The sequence below is a fragment of the Staurois parvus genome, unplaced genomic scaffold, assembly GCF_062004578.1.
Source record: "Staurois parvus isolate SC_StPar_1 unplaced genomic scaffold, SC_StPar_1.0 ptg000287l, whole genome shotgun sequence".
In the NCBI taxonomy this organism is placed as follows: Eukaryota; Metazoa; Chordata; class Amphibia; order Anura; family Ranidae; genus Staurois; species Staurois parvus.
The window spans coordinates 19205536-19227546 of record NW_028318083.1 but is presented as its reverse complement, the minus strand read 5'-3'; the positions used below and the strand labels follow the sequence as shown (position 1 = coordinate 19227546).

At 39.1% G+C, this 22011-nt stretch overlaps 1 protein-coding gene across 1 annotated transcript; it reads left to right on the top strand.

Annotated features, from left to right (window-relative positions):
* The first annotated feature begins 398 nt into the window (after window positions 1–398).
* On the top strand, window positions 399–19018 carry STMND1 (stathmin domain containing 1). Its single transcript, XM_089682286.1, has 5 exons — window positions 399–547; window positions 9015–9183; window positions 14901–15040; window positions 15377–15511; window positions 17847–19018. Exons 1-5 carry the CDS (start codon window positions 410–412, stop codon window positions 18138–18140), a joined length of 876 nt encoding a protein of 291 aa, XP_089538412.1. The 5' UTR covers window positions 399–409; the 3' UTR covers window positions 18141–19018.
* The last annotated feature ends 2993 nt before the right edge of the window (window positions 19019–22011 follow it).

The following is a 22011-nucleotide window of genomic DNA, read 5'->3' as shown; positions in this document are numbered from 1 at the left end:
GGGGGAAAAGTGCCCAGCATTAAAGTGGCTAAGTGAAGTCAACAGGTTGCATCAGGGGTGGACCATTTGGAAACTTGGGCACTGCCCAAGGGCCCAGGTCAGTAGGGGGCCCCATGAAATGCCCCCGGGTACCTTTTTCATTGGCTTTTTTGAGTTTGGGCAAGGACATAGGGGCCCCATGATCCCCTATTGCCCGGGGCCCCATGAGTTGTCAGTCCGCCCCTGGTAGTAGATAACCTCTGTAGTAATAATGCCATTTCAATGGAGCAGACCTGTCAGCCTTGGAGCAGTGTGCGTAGCCCCGGGGTATTCACGTACTCGGCGCAGCACGGCCGTCTGACGTCACGTATTGTAGCAACCTGCCATGGAGACGGCGGAGTCCACAGTAACCGGACCGGCACTATAAAGAATGCAGAGCCGGCGCGCCACGCACACATTCCCTTACAGCAGCGTCACCATGGGATGCCAGAGCTCCAGAGTGCGAGTCGTTCAGCCCACGGACGGGAGGAAGAGCGGCTGGGGAGAGAAAGGCAAGCCGGCAGCCAAGGTCAGAGGATGTGCTGTGTACTGTACCTATACCGGTCCATAGACACCCGCAGGAGTCTTCATCAGGGGCAAGGCATGCAGAATGCCAGCACTCACCACGTCACTTTGTATCCTTATGGAGCTTAGCTACAGCTTGACAAAGATCATAAATAATCACAGCATGAAAAACACAATAATTGCAATATAAAGTCATACCCATGATCTGTACAGTCCTGGAATAAACACATCTGCTCCGAATGGTGTATTTCTGAAATCGATTTTGCAAACCATTAGTGAGCAGAGAGATTTCTGCTAATTGGTTATGCTGTCATCCACATTTTGCCCCCCAAAAGCTATCAAAGTTGCAGGTGGAGACGCTTAAGCAAAATTTGCTTGAAAAAGAAATATATATATCATTTTTTTTTTTATTTAACCTCTTCCATACCGGACACTTTTACCCCCTTCCTGCCCAGGCCATTTTTCACGTTTCAGCGCTCTCACACTGTGAATGACAATTGCGCAGTCATACAACATTGTACCCAAACTAAAATTTTAGAATTTTCTTCACACAACTAGAGCTTTCCATTGGTGGTATTCAGTCACCACTGGGGATTTTATTTGTTGCTAAGTTAACAAAAAAAGACTGAAATTTAAAAAAAAACACACGTTTTTCTTTGTTTCTGTTATAAAAGTTTACAAATAAATAATTGTTCTTCATAAATTTAAGCCATGATGTATTCTGCTACATGTCTTTGGTGAACATAACCCAAATTAGGATGTATTATTTAGTCTGTAGGAAAGTTATAGAGTTCACAAACTATGGTATAGATCTGAAAATTTATCAATCCTGAAGTACTGACGGCCAATCTTATTTCTTGAGGTCCAAGAATGTCAGAACAGTACAGATAGCCCCCAAATGACCCCTTTTTGCAAAGTAGACAGTCCAGCGTATTTCATAACAGGCATGGCAAGATTTTTGAAGTTGTAATTTTTTTGTCATAATTTTTTGGAAAATGAACAAATTAAAAAAATTATTTTCACAATTTATTTTTACATACTGTCACCAGTGCAGTAAAGCGTCATCATATAACTGGAATGGCAGTGATCAGGAATATTGACTGGTGACAGTATGAAAAAAAAAACTGATAATAAATTAAAAAACAATTATTACATTTTTATCTATATTTTTAAGATTTTTTTTCATATTTCACTATGACCAAAGTAGTACAATGTTACCATAGTAACATTGTACTACTTTGGGGAAGTGATCACTATTTTTTTATTTTTTTTTTACACAATTTGCTTATAGCAAAGAATTACTTTGCTATAAGCAAGCATTTACCTGAATGAAATCGATTCATTCAGGTTTTTTTTTTGTGCTTAGCTGTGATTTGGCCACGGCTAATCACATGACATAGCTGAGCTGTGATTGGCCTAGCTTGTGCATGTGATCGCTGTGACCATTCACAGCTAGACACACTTGTATGCAATGGATGGCATGAAAGGAAGCCATCCATTGTATACAGCTGTCATGTGACCTGCTGTGATTGGTCACAGCAGGTCACATGGTACTGGCCACGGGGCTGGTACACAGATCTGCCATTGGCCGTGTTTGAGGTACATGGCTGGTGACAGATCGCGCCGCAGCGCATCCCTGCGGGCATGCGCAATGCTCGTTCCTGAAAGGACGCCATATGGCGTACACCTGAAGGGATGAGCTGTTCGCCTGGCCACCATCTGTCTTTAGGCTGGCGGCAACTGGTTAATTCCAATTATTTGTTGATTTTTTTTTATTACACGTTATGTTTTTCTGGGTTTTTTTTTCTTGCTGTGAAAAAAAAAATGTATAATAATGAGACTTCTGAGGGGCCATTTATTGTCACAAGAACAAGTCAAATATAGTTGTTAGGAGCTTACTGAAAATAAAATAAAAAAAACCCCACAAAAACCATCTTAATCTCACCTTCCCCTTTGACTCATGTATTTAGCCCATCTGGCCAAATTCACCGAAATCCTATGACCCTGTGAAATTTCAGAGAAATTAAAAATCAGTTTTGCTTATCCCCACCGTCCACACATAGAACTATAATGCATAAAACATTGTGTCCTTATTCTAGTGTGTAAGTCGTGTTAATAATTCTATTTCATAAATACTGTCATACGTTCTCATTACTTCTAGTACAGCGTAATAAAATGACCCGAGAGGCTATAAAAGATGTCAGAGAATTGTATTGACCTCTTTTGTTTTATTTTATTTATATATAGATTTAAAAATCATTAACTTTAAGAAATACAATTTCTTTGCTTTATGTAGATATATTATGATTAATAAAACAAAATAATACTTTTTGATATAGTACTATTCTATTTAAATAAAACATATTTTCTAATATATTATAGAAAAATTAATTGATATTTTTTTGGCCTTTCCACAATGAGCATGTTTATATTTCCAGAGCTATAATAAGGTTTGAAGTGGGAATTGTTGCTACCAGAGCAGCTTTTCTAATCGGTCCCAAGGTGGAAACAACATGTAGTGGTAAAGTACAAAACTGTTGCAGCCTGGTTTGGGATTGGTGCTTTGCTTCTACATACTTAACAACATGTAGAGAACACAGGAAAGTGTGTCTTGAAGTCATGTTAAGTAATTTATAGCAAAGGATTTAACTCTTAAAGTGTTACTAAACCCACAACAGTAAAGTCAGTCTGTATATGCAGCAAAGCATGCTTGATATAATCACTGTTAAAACTAAGGGGTTAATCCACCGCATTGTGTAAAAAGGCTGTTTGATCCTGTCTTCTCTGATCCTCCCCTTCTTCAACAGTCCCCAATCCATCTTCTGATAGAACGGAGCCTTGGGGGCAAGCTGCACATTCCTAGTTTGGGGTTTATTGCTAGAGAGGGTTTTTTTTCTTGAGTACATGCATGTAATCAGCAGAGGGCCAATCAGCACTGTCCAGGCAGAGGGTCAGGGGTTATGCAGCCTCATAGGACAATCAGGGGAGAATGAAAACTCCTCCTACAAGCTTTAACCAGTGCTCTGCTGGACACTGATAGAAGTCACCAAACTGCTCTAACTGCTGATGAGAAAAGGTATTTAGCAGTTTATATTTACTAAAATAATTGCATTTCCATGCTCTGTGTACTGTGGGAGACTGGATATAGTGAATGCAGGGTCCTGGGTTTAGTAACACTTTAAAGTTGTTTTCATCAAGCTAAAACATATATGTAATTTGCCATAAGTACTGTGATTTTCAGCCACATTACTATTATATTTCCCTGCTACTAATTGAACCTAATAATAAACATAATGTTTATTGTGCCAAATAATAATTATTATACGTTTAGTAAATTGAACCTACTGTCTCTTGTACTCTACTGTCTCCAGCAGACTGTAGCTTTCCCCTATTGGGAGCTCGTAGTCACCCTATTAAAGAAGGCTTCAGAGAAAGTAGAACCTGGCAAGATTAACTGGCAGTAAACATTTTACTCACACAAGTATATAAACAAAACTCGTACAACTGAATTTACAAGGCAAAACGAAGATATTTTCACAGCTTTCATAACTGGGTTTACATACAAAATTGGCACGTGTGAGTTAAGTGCAATTTTGTAAAAACACACCTCACAGGTCTCTCAACCCTGGGTTGTGGACTTGCGCGTGTCTGCAAAAAAGTACCTATTTGGTAGTATCTTTCCTTTTTTCAACATAGAAAATAACTTGATTGAGTTTTTTAACTGCTTTCCCGTCACCCTATAGTAGAATTACTGCTACAGGGAAGCAGGGCTGTGCAAAATCATGTATATATACATGATTTGAACTTCTGGGTAGGGGGCGTGTTCGCTCCACCCTACCCATGCCTCCATTGACGGCCAGGGATGTCAATCACCGGGTCCCAGCCAGAGATTCCCCACTGGCACCCGGAGATTGTCGGACAAAGCTGACAGGGGGAGATCTGTGTGTGAACAAAACAGGTCTCTCTCCTGCCAGCAAGGACATGCTGCTGTGTATTTCTCTGCACAGCAGAGAAATACACAGCAGCATGTCTTTCTAGTAAAACACACACAGCTCATCATGTAAAACAACACACTGTTAACTCTTTGATCGCCCCAGCTGTTAACCCCTTCCTGCCCAGTGTCATTAGTACAGTGTCAATGCTTTTTATTAGCACTGATCACTGTGTTAGTGTCATTGGGATGTCAGTGGCAGTTAGTTCCCACCTAGTGTCAGAATGGCGCAGTCCTGCAGCTGATCGCTGCCATTACTAGTATAAAAAAATAAAAATTGTAGTATATATACCGCCATTTGTAGATGCTATAACTTTCATGTAAACCAATTCATTTACACGTATTGGGATTTTTTATTAGCAAAGACATGTAGCAGAATACATTTTGGTCTAAATTTATGAAGAAATTTGATTTTTTAAATTATTTTTACTGGATAAGTTTTATAGCAAAAAGTAAAAAATGTTGTTTTTTTTTTTTTCAAAAGTGTTGGTCTTTTTTTGTTTATAGCTCAAAAAATAAAAAAATGCACAGGTGATCAAATACCACCGAAAGAAAGCTTCATTTGTGGGACATAAATGTCATTTGGGTGCAGCATTGCATGACTGTGCAATTGTCAGTTAAAGTAACACAGCACCATATCACAAAAAATGGGCTGGTCAGGAAGGGGAGTAAATCCTCTGGAGGGCAAGTGGCTAACTAATGGCAACAATGCTGCTATCAAGCAAATTCACAACAAATATATCCAAACATAAATTTCTATAAGCACAAAATCCATTTCCCTCTTGTCACAACAGTCTTCTAACCCAGTGTTTTTCATCCTTTTTTCGTTCAAGGCACCCTTTAAAATTATACACGGTCTTGAGGCTAATTTGTGAAAAACTAAACTAGTAGTTTTTCATAACACAACAACATCCACACATTTAGGACACCCAACCTTAGAGGAGACACTTTTCAAAGCAAATACACCTTTGCACACTGATACTGACTAGTATTCCAATGTTTTTCTTCTTTCTCAGTTTTTCTCCCTGACTCAACTAATGTGATCTCAGTGCTGATGGAGAGGGGTAAAGAAAGGTGCTGTGCAGGCACCCGACATCCTCCTTATCAACTGATGACATCATTGATTGTTAGGACTGGAAGGTTATAATGGTGTACAATGAAAATTTTGGCTTTGTGTAACTGGTTCACACCAATGCGTTTTTTAGTGCTTTTTGTAGAAACACACTACAGTCCATTTAACATGCTTTCCTATGTAGCAAAAGGTCCACTCCAGGTGAGTGCCGAATCTGTATAACCCCTCCATAGACATGCAGGTGCTGGCCCAATTCGTGATCACAGATGCAATGGAAAAACAGAATGGTTGGCAGCACAAACAGTGATGTGGTGGATGAAATCACATAGTTACAAAGTTAGTCTGGTGTAAAAAAGACAAAAAGCCCATCCAGTTCAACCATTAAAAAAAAGTTATAATCCTATACCCACAGTTGATCCAGAGGAAGGCAAAAAACTCAGCAAAGCATGATCCAATTTGCTCCTGCAGGGAAAAAAATTCCTTCCTAATCCCCCAAGAGGCGATCGGATATTCTCTGGATCAACTTTACCTATAAATGTTAGTAACCAGTTATATTCTGTGTATCTAAGAAAGAATCCAGGCATTTTTTAAAACAAACTACTGAGATGGCCAGAACCAACTCTTGAGGGAGTCTATTCCACATTTTCACAGCTCTCACTGTGAAGAAACCTTTCTGTGTTTAAAGATTACATTTCTTTTCCTCCAGACGTAAAGAGTGCCCCCTTGTCCTCTGTATTCTTTATTGGAATCCTTTTCATGCAATATGATAAAAACATGACAGCTCCAAGACAGGAGCTAAATTATGTGGGATTGAAGAGTACAAACTGGGTACATCACATGTAAACCAGATGTAACTCTCTTCCCAAATTACATCCTGCATGACCTGTAACAAATGGTTAGTATCTCTAAGATATCCTGGCAAGCTACTCACTAAAGGCTGTAAATGTCCATCCAACCACTGACTAAGCCTCTCATTCAAAGAACCGATACCAGTCACTATGGGAGGACCTAAGAGGGGATCAAGACCTTTAGGAGGTTTCGGAATATGGTAAAACGTAGGTAGGATAGGATAGTCAGGAACAACGGATTGTGCATCCTTGAAGCTAAAAACTCCCAAATAGACCCCCTTGGCTACTAAATTGGCCAAAGTCGTCTTAAATGTTATAGTTGGATTACTTTTAAGTATCATATATGTCTTCGCGTCTGACAATTATCTCAAAGCTTTTTTTATAGGACTCAGTATCCATTATTACTACCATCCCACCCTTATCAGCATTACAGATCACTATAGATGGATCTGACATCAAACTATGTAAAGCAGACCTTTCACCTACAGTGAGATTATCATTATGTGTATTGGATTTAGAAGGGAGTGGCTAGTCTCACAAGATCTTGTTCCACTAATTTATGAAATGTATCCATCTTTGCACAACGGGAACCAACAGGATAAAAATCAGACAGGACTTTGAGGGGTACTTTATGAACATTACCTAAGTTTCTATCATTTGCCAAAAAAACACTCTCATCTAACAAATCCTCAAAAGCAATAACCACACAATGATCCTGAAAGGATAAATGTGTATTGAAATCAAATACTGAAAGATCCTCAAAATTTGGGTTCACATTAACCTCTTCGGTGCCAAATAAATGTCTTTTAATGGTCATATTACATATAAATTTATTTATATCAATTATGGTTTCAAAGAGGTTAAAGTGTCTATGCATACAAAAATTAAGACCTTTGGACAACAAAGATGTTTCATCTGTGGTCAGAACCCTACTTGAGCCGTTTAATACACTAGATGTATTGGCTATTTCTTGCGTGGATGTGTTCTGAGAGGATATTGGTCGAAATGTCCATTGTCGATTCCTCCTCCCTCCTCCCCGGATCTTTCATATATCTGTGATTTGTTCTAGATATGACGTATATCAGAGGTGCGGTTTCATTTCTGTCAGTATATGTCATGTTTTTAAAGTTGTGTCATGTGATTTGTATACTATGTTATTCCTGATTCAAGTTTAATTTCTAATTGTAATCAGCTGTTATATTCTGTTTAAAGCTTCCTCTGACAAGTGAAAATCAGTAATGACTAAGCACATGTTCGTGTGAAATGCGTCTACTGCTCCTCTGCCCTGTCTTGGAGCTGTAATGTTTTTATCATATTGCATGTAAAGGATTCCAATAAAGGATTTCATCCACCACATTGCTGTTTGTGCGACCAACCATTTTGTTTTTCCATTGCATATGTGTTCCTATGGGACATGCTCACATCTATGCTTTTTTGAGCTGCTGCTTTTCGCAAAAGGGTCAGGGACTTTTCTAAACAAGCAGCATTTTCGCCACCATAGAGTTCAATGGAGAAGCTACTGAAATGCATGTAGTGTGTTTTTGTCATGTTTTTGCCCAGCAACAAAAAAATTTCCACTTCAATAAAACAAAGCTGAAAAAAACACAAAATATGGCAAAAACACACTGCAAAAAGTACTGGAAAAGGAACAAAAAGAACAATGCATTGGTGTGAACCTGGTCCAAAAGGCAGGCTTGATCCGCTAGCTGGGTTGTGTATGATTTGTGGACAATTTTCAGCTATTTTGCCAAGGCACCCTTGAAGAAACCTGAAGGCACCCTGGTTGAAAGGCTGTTCTACCCACACATGGTTACCCAAAAAGCAACCAGCCACCAACTTGAAGAACAAAAGAGCAAAAAACTTTAATTACTGAAACCTATCACAAGTACAGTAGCTGAGATGTACATCAGTGGTATGGAATTACACATGACTGCAGTTCAAGCAGTTTATAGCCATGTTCTGAATTCAGAACATGCATGTTAGAAAAAGTAACACACCCATCTTGAGTATTCCATCATTTCAATATTAAAGAAAACCTATCCAAATTAGACAAAATGTCAACCTTCAGCATTAATATTTTACAAGCACTACAATCCCCTCTAAAACCGAGGGTGCTCTGATTTGCAAATTACAAGTTTGATAAGCAATTTTAGGGCTCACCTGTCTCCAGCACTTAATTATTGTAGACATGTGTAGACCTGCTCAGTATCCAGTAGTAAGTCTTTTGGAGGAAGGGGTTGGTTCTTGATTTTGCTTTGAAAACTTTTTAATTGCATATGATTTTGTCCTGCATTTTAAGGGATTCCAGAGTTCAAGAGACGTACTTAATAAGTTCATGCCGATATATCATAGTGCCTGCTTTTGTTTAATGTTGCATGTTTAAATATTTTTTTCGTTGAAGATGTTCACCATAAATATTGGTAGTATATATTATATATTACGTAAATTGCAATTTGGTCTAATCAGTAACAGAGGAAAATAGTGATGTATTGATTAACCTTTTGACCAGATTGATCTTTGACTGCTGATTTCTTTACAATATTTGCCTGTTTATTTGTAGGATGAATTTAAGTCTCCAAGAAACAATGGCACCAATGTCAGAGATGGATCAGCACTATCAAAAGGAACAATGGATAGTGGCTTGGGTCTTGATGATGAGGGTGTAGGCAACCATCTACCAGGAACAGTAGAGGCAGCTTCTCCAAGGAGAACACATGTTTTGAATAATGGTAAGTAGAGCAGTGAATGGACAGAATTCACACAAGAAACCACTTTATTATTTTTACTTCTGGTTTAAAGGAAGTGTCAGAGCTTGCTCACTCACTTCTGCTCCCCTACATTCCTTTTGGCCTATCTTTATGATGGACTGCCTTATTGTTAATCATAAACTATGACTGTAAGGAGGCAGGATGGAGTAGGCAAGCTCTGAAACTATTTGGAATGATTGGAGCTTGACCATTCAGAAGAGCTGGCATTAAACCCTAGCAGAAGTAAATTAGAATTGCTAAAGGTCCATATAGGTGTTTTTTTTTATAGCTACTAGTGTATGTGTATTGCTAACTACCTTCAAAAATGGCTAGTAGTCTGGCTTTCTCCTGCTTCAAACCCAAAACAAGCATGCATAGCAAATTAAGTAGAACATGTGATCTACATATGTATGTGTTCCAGGTCAGTGACTAGTGAAATTCAGAAGTCATTGGATCAGTATGACAACTGGGCGGCAAACATTTTCAGAAGCAGAAGTCAGCATAAGAAACTATCCATACTTATTAGTACAGGGTTCCTGTAATGGTACAATAAATGATTTCTTATTCAAAAAGTGGATGTATTTTAGAAAATGTTTTCAAATCTCAACCAGTAAGATCTAAAATAGGTCAAACCTGAATAGAAATAGAACTTTACAAGCAGCATGTACACCCTATTAAATTGTTACCATTTTTTATTAGATGCATACACAGCTTCTACAGTCCTGATCAAGGGCCAACAACTGCTTATTTGACCAGTGATAGGTTCCCTTTTAACTGCAGCAGAACAATCCACAGCTCAGCTCCTAGTCAAAAAACATCTAAAAGCACACATACCCTTCACATTTTCTTTAGTTTCTTTGACGTTTTCCATCAAGTCAAAAGCTCTACAGGGTCTTTTCAGACTATAACTGCACAACATACATTAGTATAAAAATAGAAAAGTAATTGTATGAAATTGACATTGCCTTCATCCATTTATAAATTGAGCTACAGTATTTTTTCTATATTATAAAGTAGGCAGTGTAAGTATAATTAATGGAAGGAAACTGAGGAGGAAAAGGAAAAAGGAGTAGCAGATACAATTTTGATGTAATGTTGGCTTTTGCGTTCACCCAGCAGAATATACAAATGCTTACTATATATATATACATACATATATATATATATATATAAAAAAAATTTTCAATGTGCTTAGTGTCATATTTTGAAGCATATTTCCAAAGCAGTGAATGTGACATTCTCCAGATATTCACTACAGGTCTATCTTCCTGTTTAAAATAATGTGATTAATTTACCTGCAGTGAATATATGGTGAATGTCACATTCGCTGCTTTATAAACAAATGTCCATATATGAACAAACTATGGCAAATGTATTAGGTGAAATCCTTCAGTAGGTAACTGGATTGATTAAAGCCCAACTCTAGGAGGTTGCAGAAGTGGCTGCATTACTTACCTTTTCCTTGCCCCACCAGACGTTGACACTGTTCTCCCCTCCCCGAAGCTCAGGTCTGTGGGTAGAGAATCTGTCATTGTGTACAATGCAGAGCTATGTACCGTATATTGTACATGGTGGGGCTGAGCATAACGGAGGCAGGGAGTCTGCTGAATCGGCATTCAGGTAAGCAATGCAGCCTCCTCTGCAACCCTTGTCAACAAGCATTTAATCTTTACAGGGAAAGGGGTCATTGCAAAGATTCACTTGCCGTGAATATTTGGTGAATGTCACATTCATTGCTTTATCAAAAGGCCTGTATGTATGAACAAACCATGCTACAGGTTTTGAAATTTAACAGTAGATAACAGGGTTGATTTATTACAAATTAAAAGTGGAGGTGTTGCCCATCACCTACCAATGACATATATTTTCATTCCAAAGACATGCTGGTAGGTTAATTGGCTCCTGTCTAAACTGGCCCTAGTATGTGTATGTATGAATGTGAGTTAGGGACCTTAGATTGTAAGCTCCTTGACGGCAGGGACTATTATGAATGTACAGTATATATGTAAAGTAGACATATGCAGTTAGTTTCATTCCGAATCCACTTTTGGACAAATATTTTTGTTATTCGGATGTATCGGAATTCTGAATTACAAAACTAACACATTTAAAACGAATCTGAACTAACAAAACTAAATTCTGCCAAAATTCAATTCGAAAACAAAATCAAAAACAAATTGAAAAACAAATCCGAAAACCAATTTAAAGTGGGGGGGGAAAGGGGAAGTTCCGCTTTAAGGACTAGTCCCCTGCTCCCTGTTAAGGATTGGCACCTTTGGGGAGCGGGGGGGGGGAGCAGGTACCTGCTCCCACTTCCTCTGCCATCACCTAGGCCAGGGATAAGCAACCTGCGGCTCTCCAGCTGTTGCAGGACTAAAAGTTCCATCATGCCTCTGCAAGTCATAGCTGTAACTGGCAGTTTTGTAATGTTGCAGTGTCTCATGGGAAATGTAGTTCCACAACAGCTATAGAGCCGCAGGTTGCCTGCCCCTGACCTACGCGATTGGAAGCGGAAGTTGTCCTCCCCCCTCTCTCTCCGTAATCTTCTGGGATATGTGACAGGTCCTAGAAGATTACGGGATCATTCACAAAGCCCAGCACTACTCGTGCATGCGCAGTGAGCAGTGAAGCTGCAGGCTGTTACAGCCGGGTGCCCACACTGAAGATGCTGGTGCTGGGAACACAGGGCGGCCGGTGAAATGGGCTGGGGGGGCACACACGGCGGGATCGAGGGACAAGTAAGTGTCCATTTTTTTAAAAGTCAGCAGCTACAGTTTTTGTAGCTGCTGACTTTTTTTTTCAGATATACACATATATTGCCAGCTTAATTTTTTGAATTTGGTCAAATTTTTTCAAATTCGGTTTAAATCTTTTCAATTTCGAACGACTTTTCAAATTTGGTTGAACCAATTTTGAATGAATGACTTTTTGAATTTGGTCGAAATGTTTTAGAATTGAAAATTCAAATACGAATTACCGAATTTACCGAATCCAACTACACAAAATTTCTTAGATTTCAAATCGAAACAAAACAATTTTTTACATTAGACAATGTCTAATGTAAAGCGCTGCATAAATTGATGGCGCTATATAGGTGCCTGTAGTAATAATATTAATATTACATATCCTAAGACAAAACTTCCAATTTTCTTTCAACTTTTTACATAACGCAACCCCACTGCTCTAAATTTAGCTTGACCTCCCTTTTTTATTTATTAAAATACAAGGCATTATATTTTCATGTTTAACAGATGATGATAAAAAGTAATTACAATGCATGATTGATTGATATTAATGTTACAGGCACAAAATAGAAAATATTGTTTCACAGAAGTTGAAGTAATGTTGCTAATAGGATGTTTTGGAGCTATATCATTGTGAAGTTGCTCAGGTGAAAACCTGATGGACAACCATACAAGACATTGTTCATTTGTATTATGTAATTAGATACAACTTGAATGGCAGTATCCTAGCAGCAAGATAACCCCTAACTTTCTAGAAGTGATTACAAATTTTTGGAGACAAAAGGATGTTTTAAAAGTGAAAATAAGTTTATATAGTAAAAAGACAACTCTATTCTCTTTATAAGCAGATCTATAGATTGCAATTGTCTTATCAAAGCCATCTCACGCCACATGTGTAACTAGTACATGATGGGCTTTTGTATGTGTGGATATTTCCAGTATAATTCAGATGTTATCACTATATTTTAAGCTATTTATTGTTTATTAGCTTGGAGAAAGAAGGGGGAAAGAAGGAGGAGGGAGAGTGGCTCCATAAGATGCTAATAGAGAAAGGAGCCTTCCTGAAACAGGAAACTTGGGACAGCAGTCATGGCACCAGCTTGAATAGTAATATAAGCAAAGATTAAAGATGAAGAAGATGCATACTCAGTAAATGATTAAATCAACTGCTTAATGTGCTTTAAAAAAGGGTTTATTATCCCTTGAAGTATTGTGTTGTGTGTATACTATCATGCGTGTGTGTATGTATATGTGTGTGTATACATACAGTTGCAAGAAAAAGTATGTGAACCCCTTGGGATTACGTGGAGTTTTGCATGAATTGGGCATAAAATGTGCTCTGAACGTCATCTAAGTCACAATAGAAGAACACAGTCTGCTAAACATAATACTACACAAACATTAGATTTTGCCATGGTTTAATTGCACATAACATGTAAACATTCACAGTGCAGGGAGGAAAAAGTATGTGAACCTTTGGACTTAATAACTGGTTGACCCTCCTTTGGCAGCAATAACCTCAACCAAACGTTTCCTGTAGTTGCAGATCAGACCTGCACAACGATCTGGAGTAATTTTGGACCACTCCTCTTCACAAAACTGTTTCAGTGTAGCAATATTCTTGGGATGTCTGGTGTGAATCACTCTCTTAAGGTCATGCCACAGCATTTCAATCGGGTTGAGGTCAGGACTCTGACTGGGCCACTCCAGAAGGCGTATTCTGTGCTGTTGCAGCCATTGTTTTGTTGAATTACTTGTATGCTTTGGGTCATTGTCCTGTTGCATCACCCATCCTCTGCGGAGCTTCAGTTGGCGGACAGATGGTCGTACGTTTTCCTGCAAAATGTCTTGATAAACTCTGGAATTCATTTTCCCATCAATGACAACAATTCGTCCAGACCCTGAGGCAGCAAAGCAGCCCCAAACCATGATGCTCCCTCTGCCATGTTTTACAGTGGGGATGAGGTTTTGATGTTGGTGTGCTGTGCCTTTTTTTCTCCACACATAGTGTTGTGTGTTCTTCCCAAACAACTCAATCTTGGTTTCATCTGTCCACAGTATATTTTGCCAGTAGTGCTGTGGAACATCCAGGTGCTCTTTTGCAAACTTCAAACGTGCTGCAATATTCTTTTTGGACAGCAATGGCTTCCTCCGTGGTGTCCTCCCATGTACTCCATTCTTGTTTAATGTTTTCCTTATTGTAGATGTGTCAACAAAAATGTTAGCATGTGCCAGAGATTTCTGTAGGTCTTTAGCTGACACTCTGGGATTCTTCTTTACCTCATGCAGCATTCTGCGCTGTGCTCTTGCAGTCATTTTTACAGGATGACCGCGCCTAGGGAGAGTAGCAACAGTGCCAAACTTTCTCCATTTGTAGACAGTCTGTCTTACCGTGGACACATGAACATCAAGGCTTTTGGAGATACTTTTGTAACCCTTTCCAGCTTCATGCAAGTCAACAATTCTTGATCGTAGGTCTTCTGAGAGCTCTTTTCTGCGAGGCATGGTTCACATCAGACAGTGCTTCTTGAAACCAGTACACCCAAAACAGGTGTGTGTTTTTTAAGGGCAGGACAGCTGTCAGCAACACATCCAATATCATCACACTGATTGGAGTCAAGGTTGGCTCACTCCTGGCTCCAATAGCTCTGGGAGAAGTCATTAAGCTAGGGCCTCACATACTTTTTCCTCCCTGCACTGTGAATGTTTACATGTTATGAGCAATTAAACCATGGCAACATCTAATGTTTGTGTAGTATTATGTTCAGCAGACTGTGTTCTTCTATTGTTGTGACTTAGATGACATTCAGAGCACATTTTATGCCCAATTCATGCAAAACTCCACGTAATCCCAAGGGGTTCACATACTTTTTCTTGCAACTGTGTATATATATATATATATATATATATATATATGTATGTATATATATATATAATTCTTTTTTGGTGTTATAGATTTGTCTCTACTGAACAACAGACAAGCAGACACAAGGGAAAGGCAAACTTCCACAGATATCCTGGAGGAGCTTATGTCTGAAGGAATAATCAAGGGTCAGAGCACGGTTGTTAGGAATGGGGAAGCGTACGATGTCATGGTGAGTATGGAAAGTCATTTACTTTTTCTACATGCAAAAAACAGAAGCCTATTAGGATCCCTTTGGTAGTAACTTAACTATCTATTATAGCCCTCTTTGTTTACAAGACTGATTACTACTAAGGAGCAGTGCAGTTGGTGGTGTAAATAACTGAATTACAGTTCCCAATTCCAATAAAACCTAGGAACTGCAAAATGGAAAGGGGGCTTCTGTATTATTACATATATCACTTAGATGTTTACATTCATCTCTGTATTCTCTCCAATGCAATAATTAACAAGCAGGCAGTTGACCACTTTAAATTATATAGCAAGGCTACATCTTTTATGCTTTTAGATGGAAACACCTGGGAAGCCTCTAAGGAGACCTCCAGCAAAGTTGGAGAAACTGAAAACCAAAAAGAAGAAAAATAAAAGCCTAACTAAAGAAGATATTGAAGCTAAAATGAAGGCTGCTGAAGAGAGAAGAAAGGTAATAATATCCTCCAGAAAATGGTTGACTAATATTTACTAGCAACTAAGGTATCAGTAACACTACAACGGTGATAATCAACCAGCTGTCCAGTGCCTTGTGTCCTTCCTGGCCTCCCCTTGCGTATGACATATGCGCTCAGTGCAACACCTTTATGGCTTGGATGGGTGAATCTGCCTGGTTCAATTCATTTTTGATCAGGTTTGATCCTGATTAAACCTCGGCAAACCCACACATAGTGAAGAATTCCTTTGTCATCCATGGGTTGAAGAAATATCCTTTTAGTAGGCTCTAGCCATTTTGAGTAAGTCAGAAAATCCACTAAAGAAAGTGAAACATATTAGTCCAAGAAAAGCATCATCCTGGCTGCCACATTCTTTTATGTCATTCATTATGATTTACTATACATCAATTAAAGGTATACCTCCTTGGGAGGTGAATATTATTTACCCATACTCTTACAGTGCTGTTTTTCTAGCCATTTTGAGGGTTGATATGCACACTACTGTAAAAAAAAGGAATGGGAAGCTGTGCATTGCTATGGAAAATGTGTCAAGGAAGAAAAAAAATGCTGCAATGAGAGGGTCTTTTCATGTGACAGCAAGAAGCAATAATTACAAATCATTTATATAGCATGCTTGGGTGATGCCTTCAAATGGTACATGTAGTTACGGAAAAGTACAATTTTCAGAGATTCTCAGTATTTGCATACACAGTCAGAGCATATTTTGCTATGGAAATGGTTTTTTTCTTTTATAGTTAGCTTGGTTTATATACAGCAAAAGCACCCCATTCTAATGTTGTTGCCTTTTATTTAAAAGAGACTTTTTCCCCAAGTAGTTCTAGCATCGACGCTTGCTTTTTCATTAAACAGTAATAGGCCTGCTTTGACTGACTGATATTGACCAGTAAGTTACCAAGGTTGTCCTTATTCTTGCTAATGCAAAACTGTCACTCTTCTGGCCAGTTTCTATCAAACTCTAATTTAAAATTAATAGACTGCAGATAATACAGAAAAATAACCCAGCAGCAGGACATTTTTAATGGAGAACTGGCAGAAAATTACTAGAGAAAAAGAGAACAGACAGATGTTTTAATAAAAGGATTAAGACATAGCAGTGTAAAACTGATCAGCTGTAGAACAATTTTAAATAGCACAGCTAGGCCCAAATTTTTCTAGGGACAAAGGGTACAAAATTGTAAGAATTAAGTTACTGCAAAGGATACAGTAATGCAACACTGTTCAGTAGTAGGACAGATTCAATGTAGGATGATAGGCCTAACCGATGAATGCCATACTTTTATGTTTTAGGATGGGGTAGGGGAAGGTGGTTAAGGTGCACACTGTTTTTGTTTTTGTTTTTTTCCTTGTTTTTCTTCCTTAGACAATGCAGAAGCATTCTGTGATCAAAATGCAGCTCCAGAAGAGATAGTCAGTAACAAGTGAATCTGCACTTCAAGCACCCCAATCTCAAAGGTCCTATAAAGATAAAATTCATTAGAAGAAAACCTCCTATTTTTTTTTGTTAAGGGTAGCTTTGTGGCAAAAAAGTTAAAAGTAAGCACTGTTATCAAATTAACCACAAAATAAAATTAAAACAAAAAGCTCCGAATAATTTGAACTAGAAAAAAGCAGCAAATGGCTTGAACAAAAAGTGGCAAACAGAATGAAAGTAAAGTTTCTAACTGACCCTAATCTCTCCTTATGCAGTTTATCTGCTTTCCTTATCCTTTCCCTACAGATCAGGCAAGCAGTTTACATTAAAGTGACTGAAACTTAAAGAATATGTAAATGCAACATTTCATATTCCTGATCTGTGCCTGCTGTACCATATACTTGAAAAAGTATCCTGTTTTCTTTGCTTCCTTTGTGTGAAATCTCTGGTGTTCCTGCCAGTCCCTCTGGGGGGGATCAACACTAAGCAGATCACACTGTTGGTCAGATCTCTAGCTGTGCTGGGAACTCAGCTTGCTCTCCTACAATGATCAGACTTGTCCTGACACCCCCATCCTGCACAGACATTCATTGGGAAGTTCAGTGTGCAGCTGTTCCTCCTCCTACAGGTCTGTGATCAAATATAAAAATGGGGGGGAAAAGTGTTTATAATGTTTTTTTTTTGTTATCTCTGTACACAAGTTTTGCCTTTCATTTCCATTTAAATTGAATGGGTTGTTTTCACAAGGTGGGTGGGTTACATAAACTGCATGTAACATGACTGTAAAGCAATCACTCAGTATATTAATTTAAAGTCTAACAGTTCAATTAAGTAAGATAATGCTGCTTTGTATTGTGAATTGTTTCACTAATACCAGTTGCAATGCTTGAATATTACAGACAAAGGAAGAGGAACTAAAGAAAAGGTTGCGTGAAAGGCCAGTGACTGCTTTGCCTAGTCAGTCTCAATTTAGAAGGGTAGGGGCTTTCACTCCTGATGATGGACAAGAAGGTGAAGAAACAACTCCTACTGAAACATTAGATTCTGCAGCACTGGAAAATGTAATGAGTGAACCAACAGAGAGTCTCAGAATTCCAGCTGAAGAGTCTGATGAAATAGGTGCTGTGGAATCTGACAACACCTATAACAAACCTAGTGACCAGACCGATGACTTTGAAAATGATCTCTTTTGATGCGAGCTTACTAATAAAAAAAAAAGAATGTATTTTGATATATGCATCTGAGCCTAGAAATATATACTGAAGTATTGCACTACATATGCAATGACGCAAGATCCTTTTTTCAGGTGCAGAGAGAAAATAGGCCAAATCAATACAGGAACTGTTTAACATAGGAGTAGGTGTGAACTAATTCAAATGTACCAATAATAGAATTGTTAACTCCAACTTAACTTGGAATAACATTTCCTTTATATTTGTTACATGTTTTCAAAGCATGTCTTTTAAAAATATTGAAAATTAGCTGCTTACTTTTTTGTTTACTGAAAAATGCTATAAAATCCTTTTTAGCATTCCCCATCTATGTAATGTTAACCCCTTCACACCAGCCACACACAAATGTGCCACCTCCCGTCGTCTGGGCCTAGACACCAAGTGGCCGCACATTTGCGTTCATGTAACAAAAAACATATGTGCTGAGAGCGCGCGCCCTGCGCACTCCCAGCACACATGTGAGGTACTCACGGAAAGGTCTCGGTCCGCTCTTTCGATCAGGACCTTTCCCGATCATGTGACCAGCCGTGACATCGCGGCGGCCACATGACACTAAGCCCCGCCCACCTCCCGGCGCAGGAACTCCTCTTCACGCCGGGACGATCCGGCGTGAAGGGGTTAAGGAAGGGGCTGGGGAGTTAATGTTTACTATATTTAACCCCGTCTGTACTGGACTGGCAATTTTCATTATCATTTGCAAACTACTGTAGATGTGCTCATTGTTTGTCCTAATAAGCCTGCATGGTACATTGTTAATGCGCTTTTAAATCTGCCCCTAAAATGTCCCATGCAAGTTACTCTGAACAACACAAGGTGTCCATAAAGTCGTGTATAATCTTGCTCGTGGTGGGAAACCTTTTCTTTTAACTAATTTTCGGTATGTTGTATGAAAGGGAACACGTAACATATAATATGGGTTTCTTATATTTGGCTGCAAAGGTGGAAATACACTTGTCAGGGAAAAATATGCAGTCTTTTATGGATAGCCTCATTCTAAAAAGCTAGTTACCTGGCTGGGGTTGGTTTCGATACTTTTGGGCCAATAACCCAAAACAAACATATCTGAAAAGCGTCAGAATTTCTCTAACCTCTAACATTAACCACTTCAAGTCCAGACACTTTCACCCCCTTCCTGTCCAGGCCAATTTTCAGCTTTAAGTGCTATCACACTTTGAATGATAACTGCGCGGTCATGCGACACTGTACCCATATGAATTTTTTATCATTTTTTTTTTGAGACAGATAAAACTTTATTTTGGTGGTATTTATTCACCACTGGGATTTTTTTTTTTTTGCTATATAAATGAAATAGTCCAAACATTTTGAAAAAAAAGTGTTTTTCTTATAAAATGTTGCAAATAAATAATATTTCTTCATAAATCTTGGCCAAAATGTATTCAGCTATCTTTTTATGAAAAAAAATCCAAAGTAGTTTATAATTATAAAATTTAAATTATAATTTTTCAAAAAATGTTTTAAATTTTTTTTTATATTTATGCTTTTTTTTTTTTTTAACATACTGTCACCCTAGCACCCTAGTGACACTGTACTACTTGTGGGGGTTGATGAAGATTTTTTTTTCTTTTTTTACACTGATACTTTTACACCCATAAAGGCTGTAAAAGCAATAATATCTCCTTCTCTCTAGCTGCATTCTTGTAGCCAGTGAGAAATACTGTGAGAGCTGTGATTGGTCACAGCTTGTCACATGGTACAAGGCTGTTGTGAATAGCCTTGTACCATGTGACCTCTGTGATCATTCACAGATTTCACTAGTAGTAAGCAATGATGTCAGCAAGTGACATCTTACTACTATTCATGTGATCACTGATTGGCCAATCAGTGATCACATGATCGGGACCTCACACAGAGGTCCCGTACAGCGATCGGTGTTCGGACACAGTGGGCACCAGATCGCAGTGCGAGCACGCACAGGCAGGGAATGTGTGAGGACGTTTATAAACGGCCACCTGCTCCTGCACTGCTCCCGTCCGGCCGTTTATGTACTTGGGCCAGATGGGAAGTGGTTAAAGCAAAGCATCAGCATTTTCAAAAGGAAATATTTAGAGCCCAGGGGCGGACTGACCATTTGGAAACTCGGGCACTGCCCGAGTGCCCGGGGTCAGTAGGGAGCCCCATGAGATGCACCTGGTACCTTTTTTGAGTTTGGGCAAGGACACAGGGGCCCCATGATCCCCTATTGCCCGGGGGCCCCATGAGTTGTCAGTCCGCCCCTGTTGGAGCCTACGCATTTGTCAAGACAGGGTATACTTTAATGGTGGCCAGCAAAGGGGGATTTTGTTGGTAAACCCCCATGATAATACTGGCTGATTGCAGCCCAAAGAATTAAGAAATTACTTTCTTGAAACCACGGGTTGATGGGGGAATCCCGCCCGCGGAGCCATTGTGCTCTCCTGGAGGAGGGACAGGAAGAGCCGTCCCCGCCTGGAGAACAGAGTGATTACTGCTAGCAGATATAATAGCCACTAGCAATATCCGCATTTAAATCGATTGATCAACTTGGGTACATTCAGCCTGCCTATATATGGTTTGAATCTCAGCCGGTCCCTGCTATGGCCAGCTTTAGGATAACTTTGGAAGGAATACAAACAGAAGAAAAATCAACACTAATTGATGGGCTTTTGTTCACACATTGAGTGCCTTTAAAACATTTATTGCAATTTTAGTTTGCTGACATATACTTTCAAGATAACTGAAAAGTGGTCCTTCATAATTCTTTTAAATTGTGTCCAAAACACTTCATAAACATGCACTGTATCTGGTGTAAATGTAGCGCTATACTTTCATTAAGACATTAAGTTTCTCTCTGTTGCTGCTACTAGTGTCAGTTTAAATCTGTGGTTTAGGTATGAATTGAATTGCATAGTTACAATGGTCCAGCCTGGAGCAGTGTAAGGATACATATCTCATACCTGGAAACTGCAAATCACTGCAAACCACTATGGGCAGCACAGTGGCTAAGTGGTTAGCACTTCCGCCTGGCAGTACTAGTGTCATTGGTTTGAATCTCAACCACGGCTCCACCTGCCTGGAGTTTGCATGTTCTCCCTGTGCCGGTGTGGGTTTCCTCTGGGTACTCCAGTTTCCTCTCACACTCCAAAGACATGCTGGTAGGTTAATTGGATCCTGTCTAAATTGGCCCTAGTATGTGTATGAATGAATATGAGTTAGGGACCTTAGATTGTACACCCCTTGAGGGTTAGGGACTGATGTGAATGTACCATATATGTATGTAAAGTGCTGCATAAATTGATTGCGCGATATAAGTACCTGAAATTAATAAATAAATACTACAGTGACAGCAACAGTGTCTCAGGTTCAGTGAAAGTGGCTGTCCTTTTGTATAGTAACCACAGAGGGCTGTTCATTCAGTATTGTTGCTATTCACAGGATGTTCTGTATTTTTTTCATTGAATGTAAGGCATTCTCTGATGAGGTGGAGAGGTAGAGCGGTGACCTCACAATCTCCACTTCGTCCAACCAGAGAATGCCTTGTATTCATTGAAAAAATACAAGGCATTCTGGGAATGGCGGAAGTGCTGACCAAGCGACCCGCTTTGGTTACTTAGCATCAAATACTAGGGTGATTCGCAGCTTACACAGGGATCTATCAGGAGAATGCATACTTGCATTGATCCAAGCTGGACCAAGCTGAACTATGCAATCAAATTTATACCTAAACTTCAGCTTTAAAGGGACACTAACCGTAAAGAAATATGAAAGCTGCCTTCGCTTACTTGATTTATAAAGATGCATTCTCCGTCGCTCACCTTTGCTTGTTTTACCTAATGTTGCAGGCCAGATATTCCTA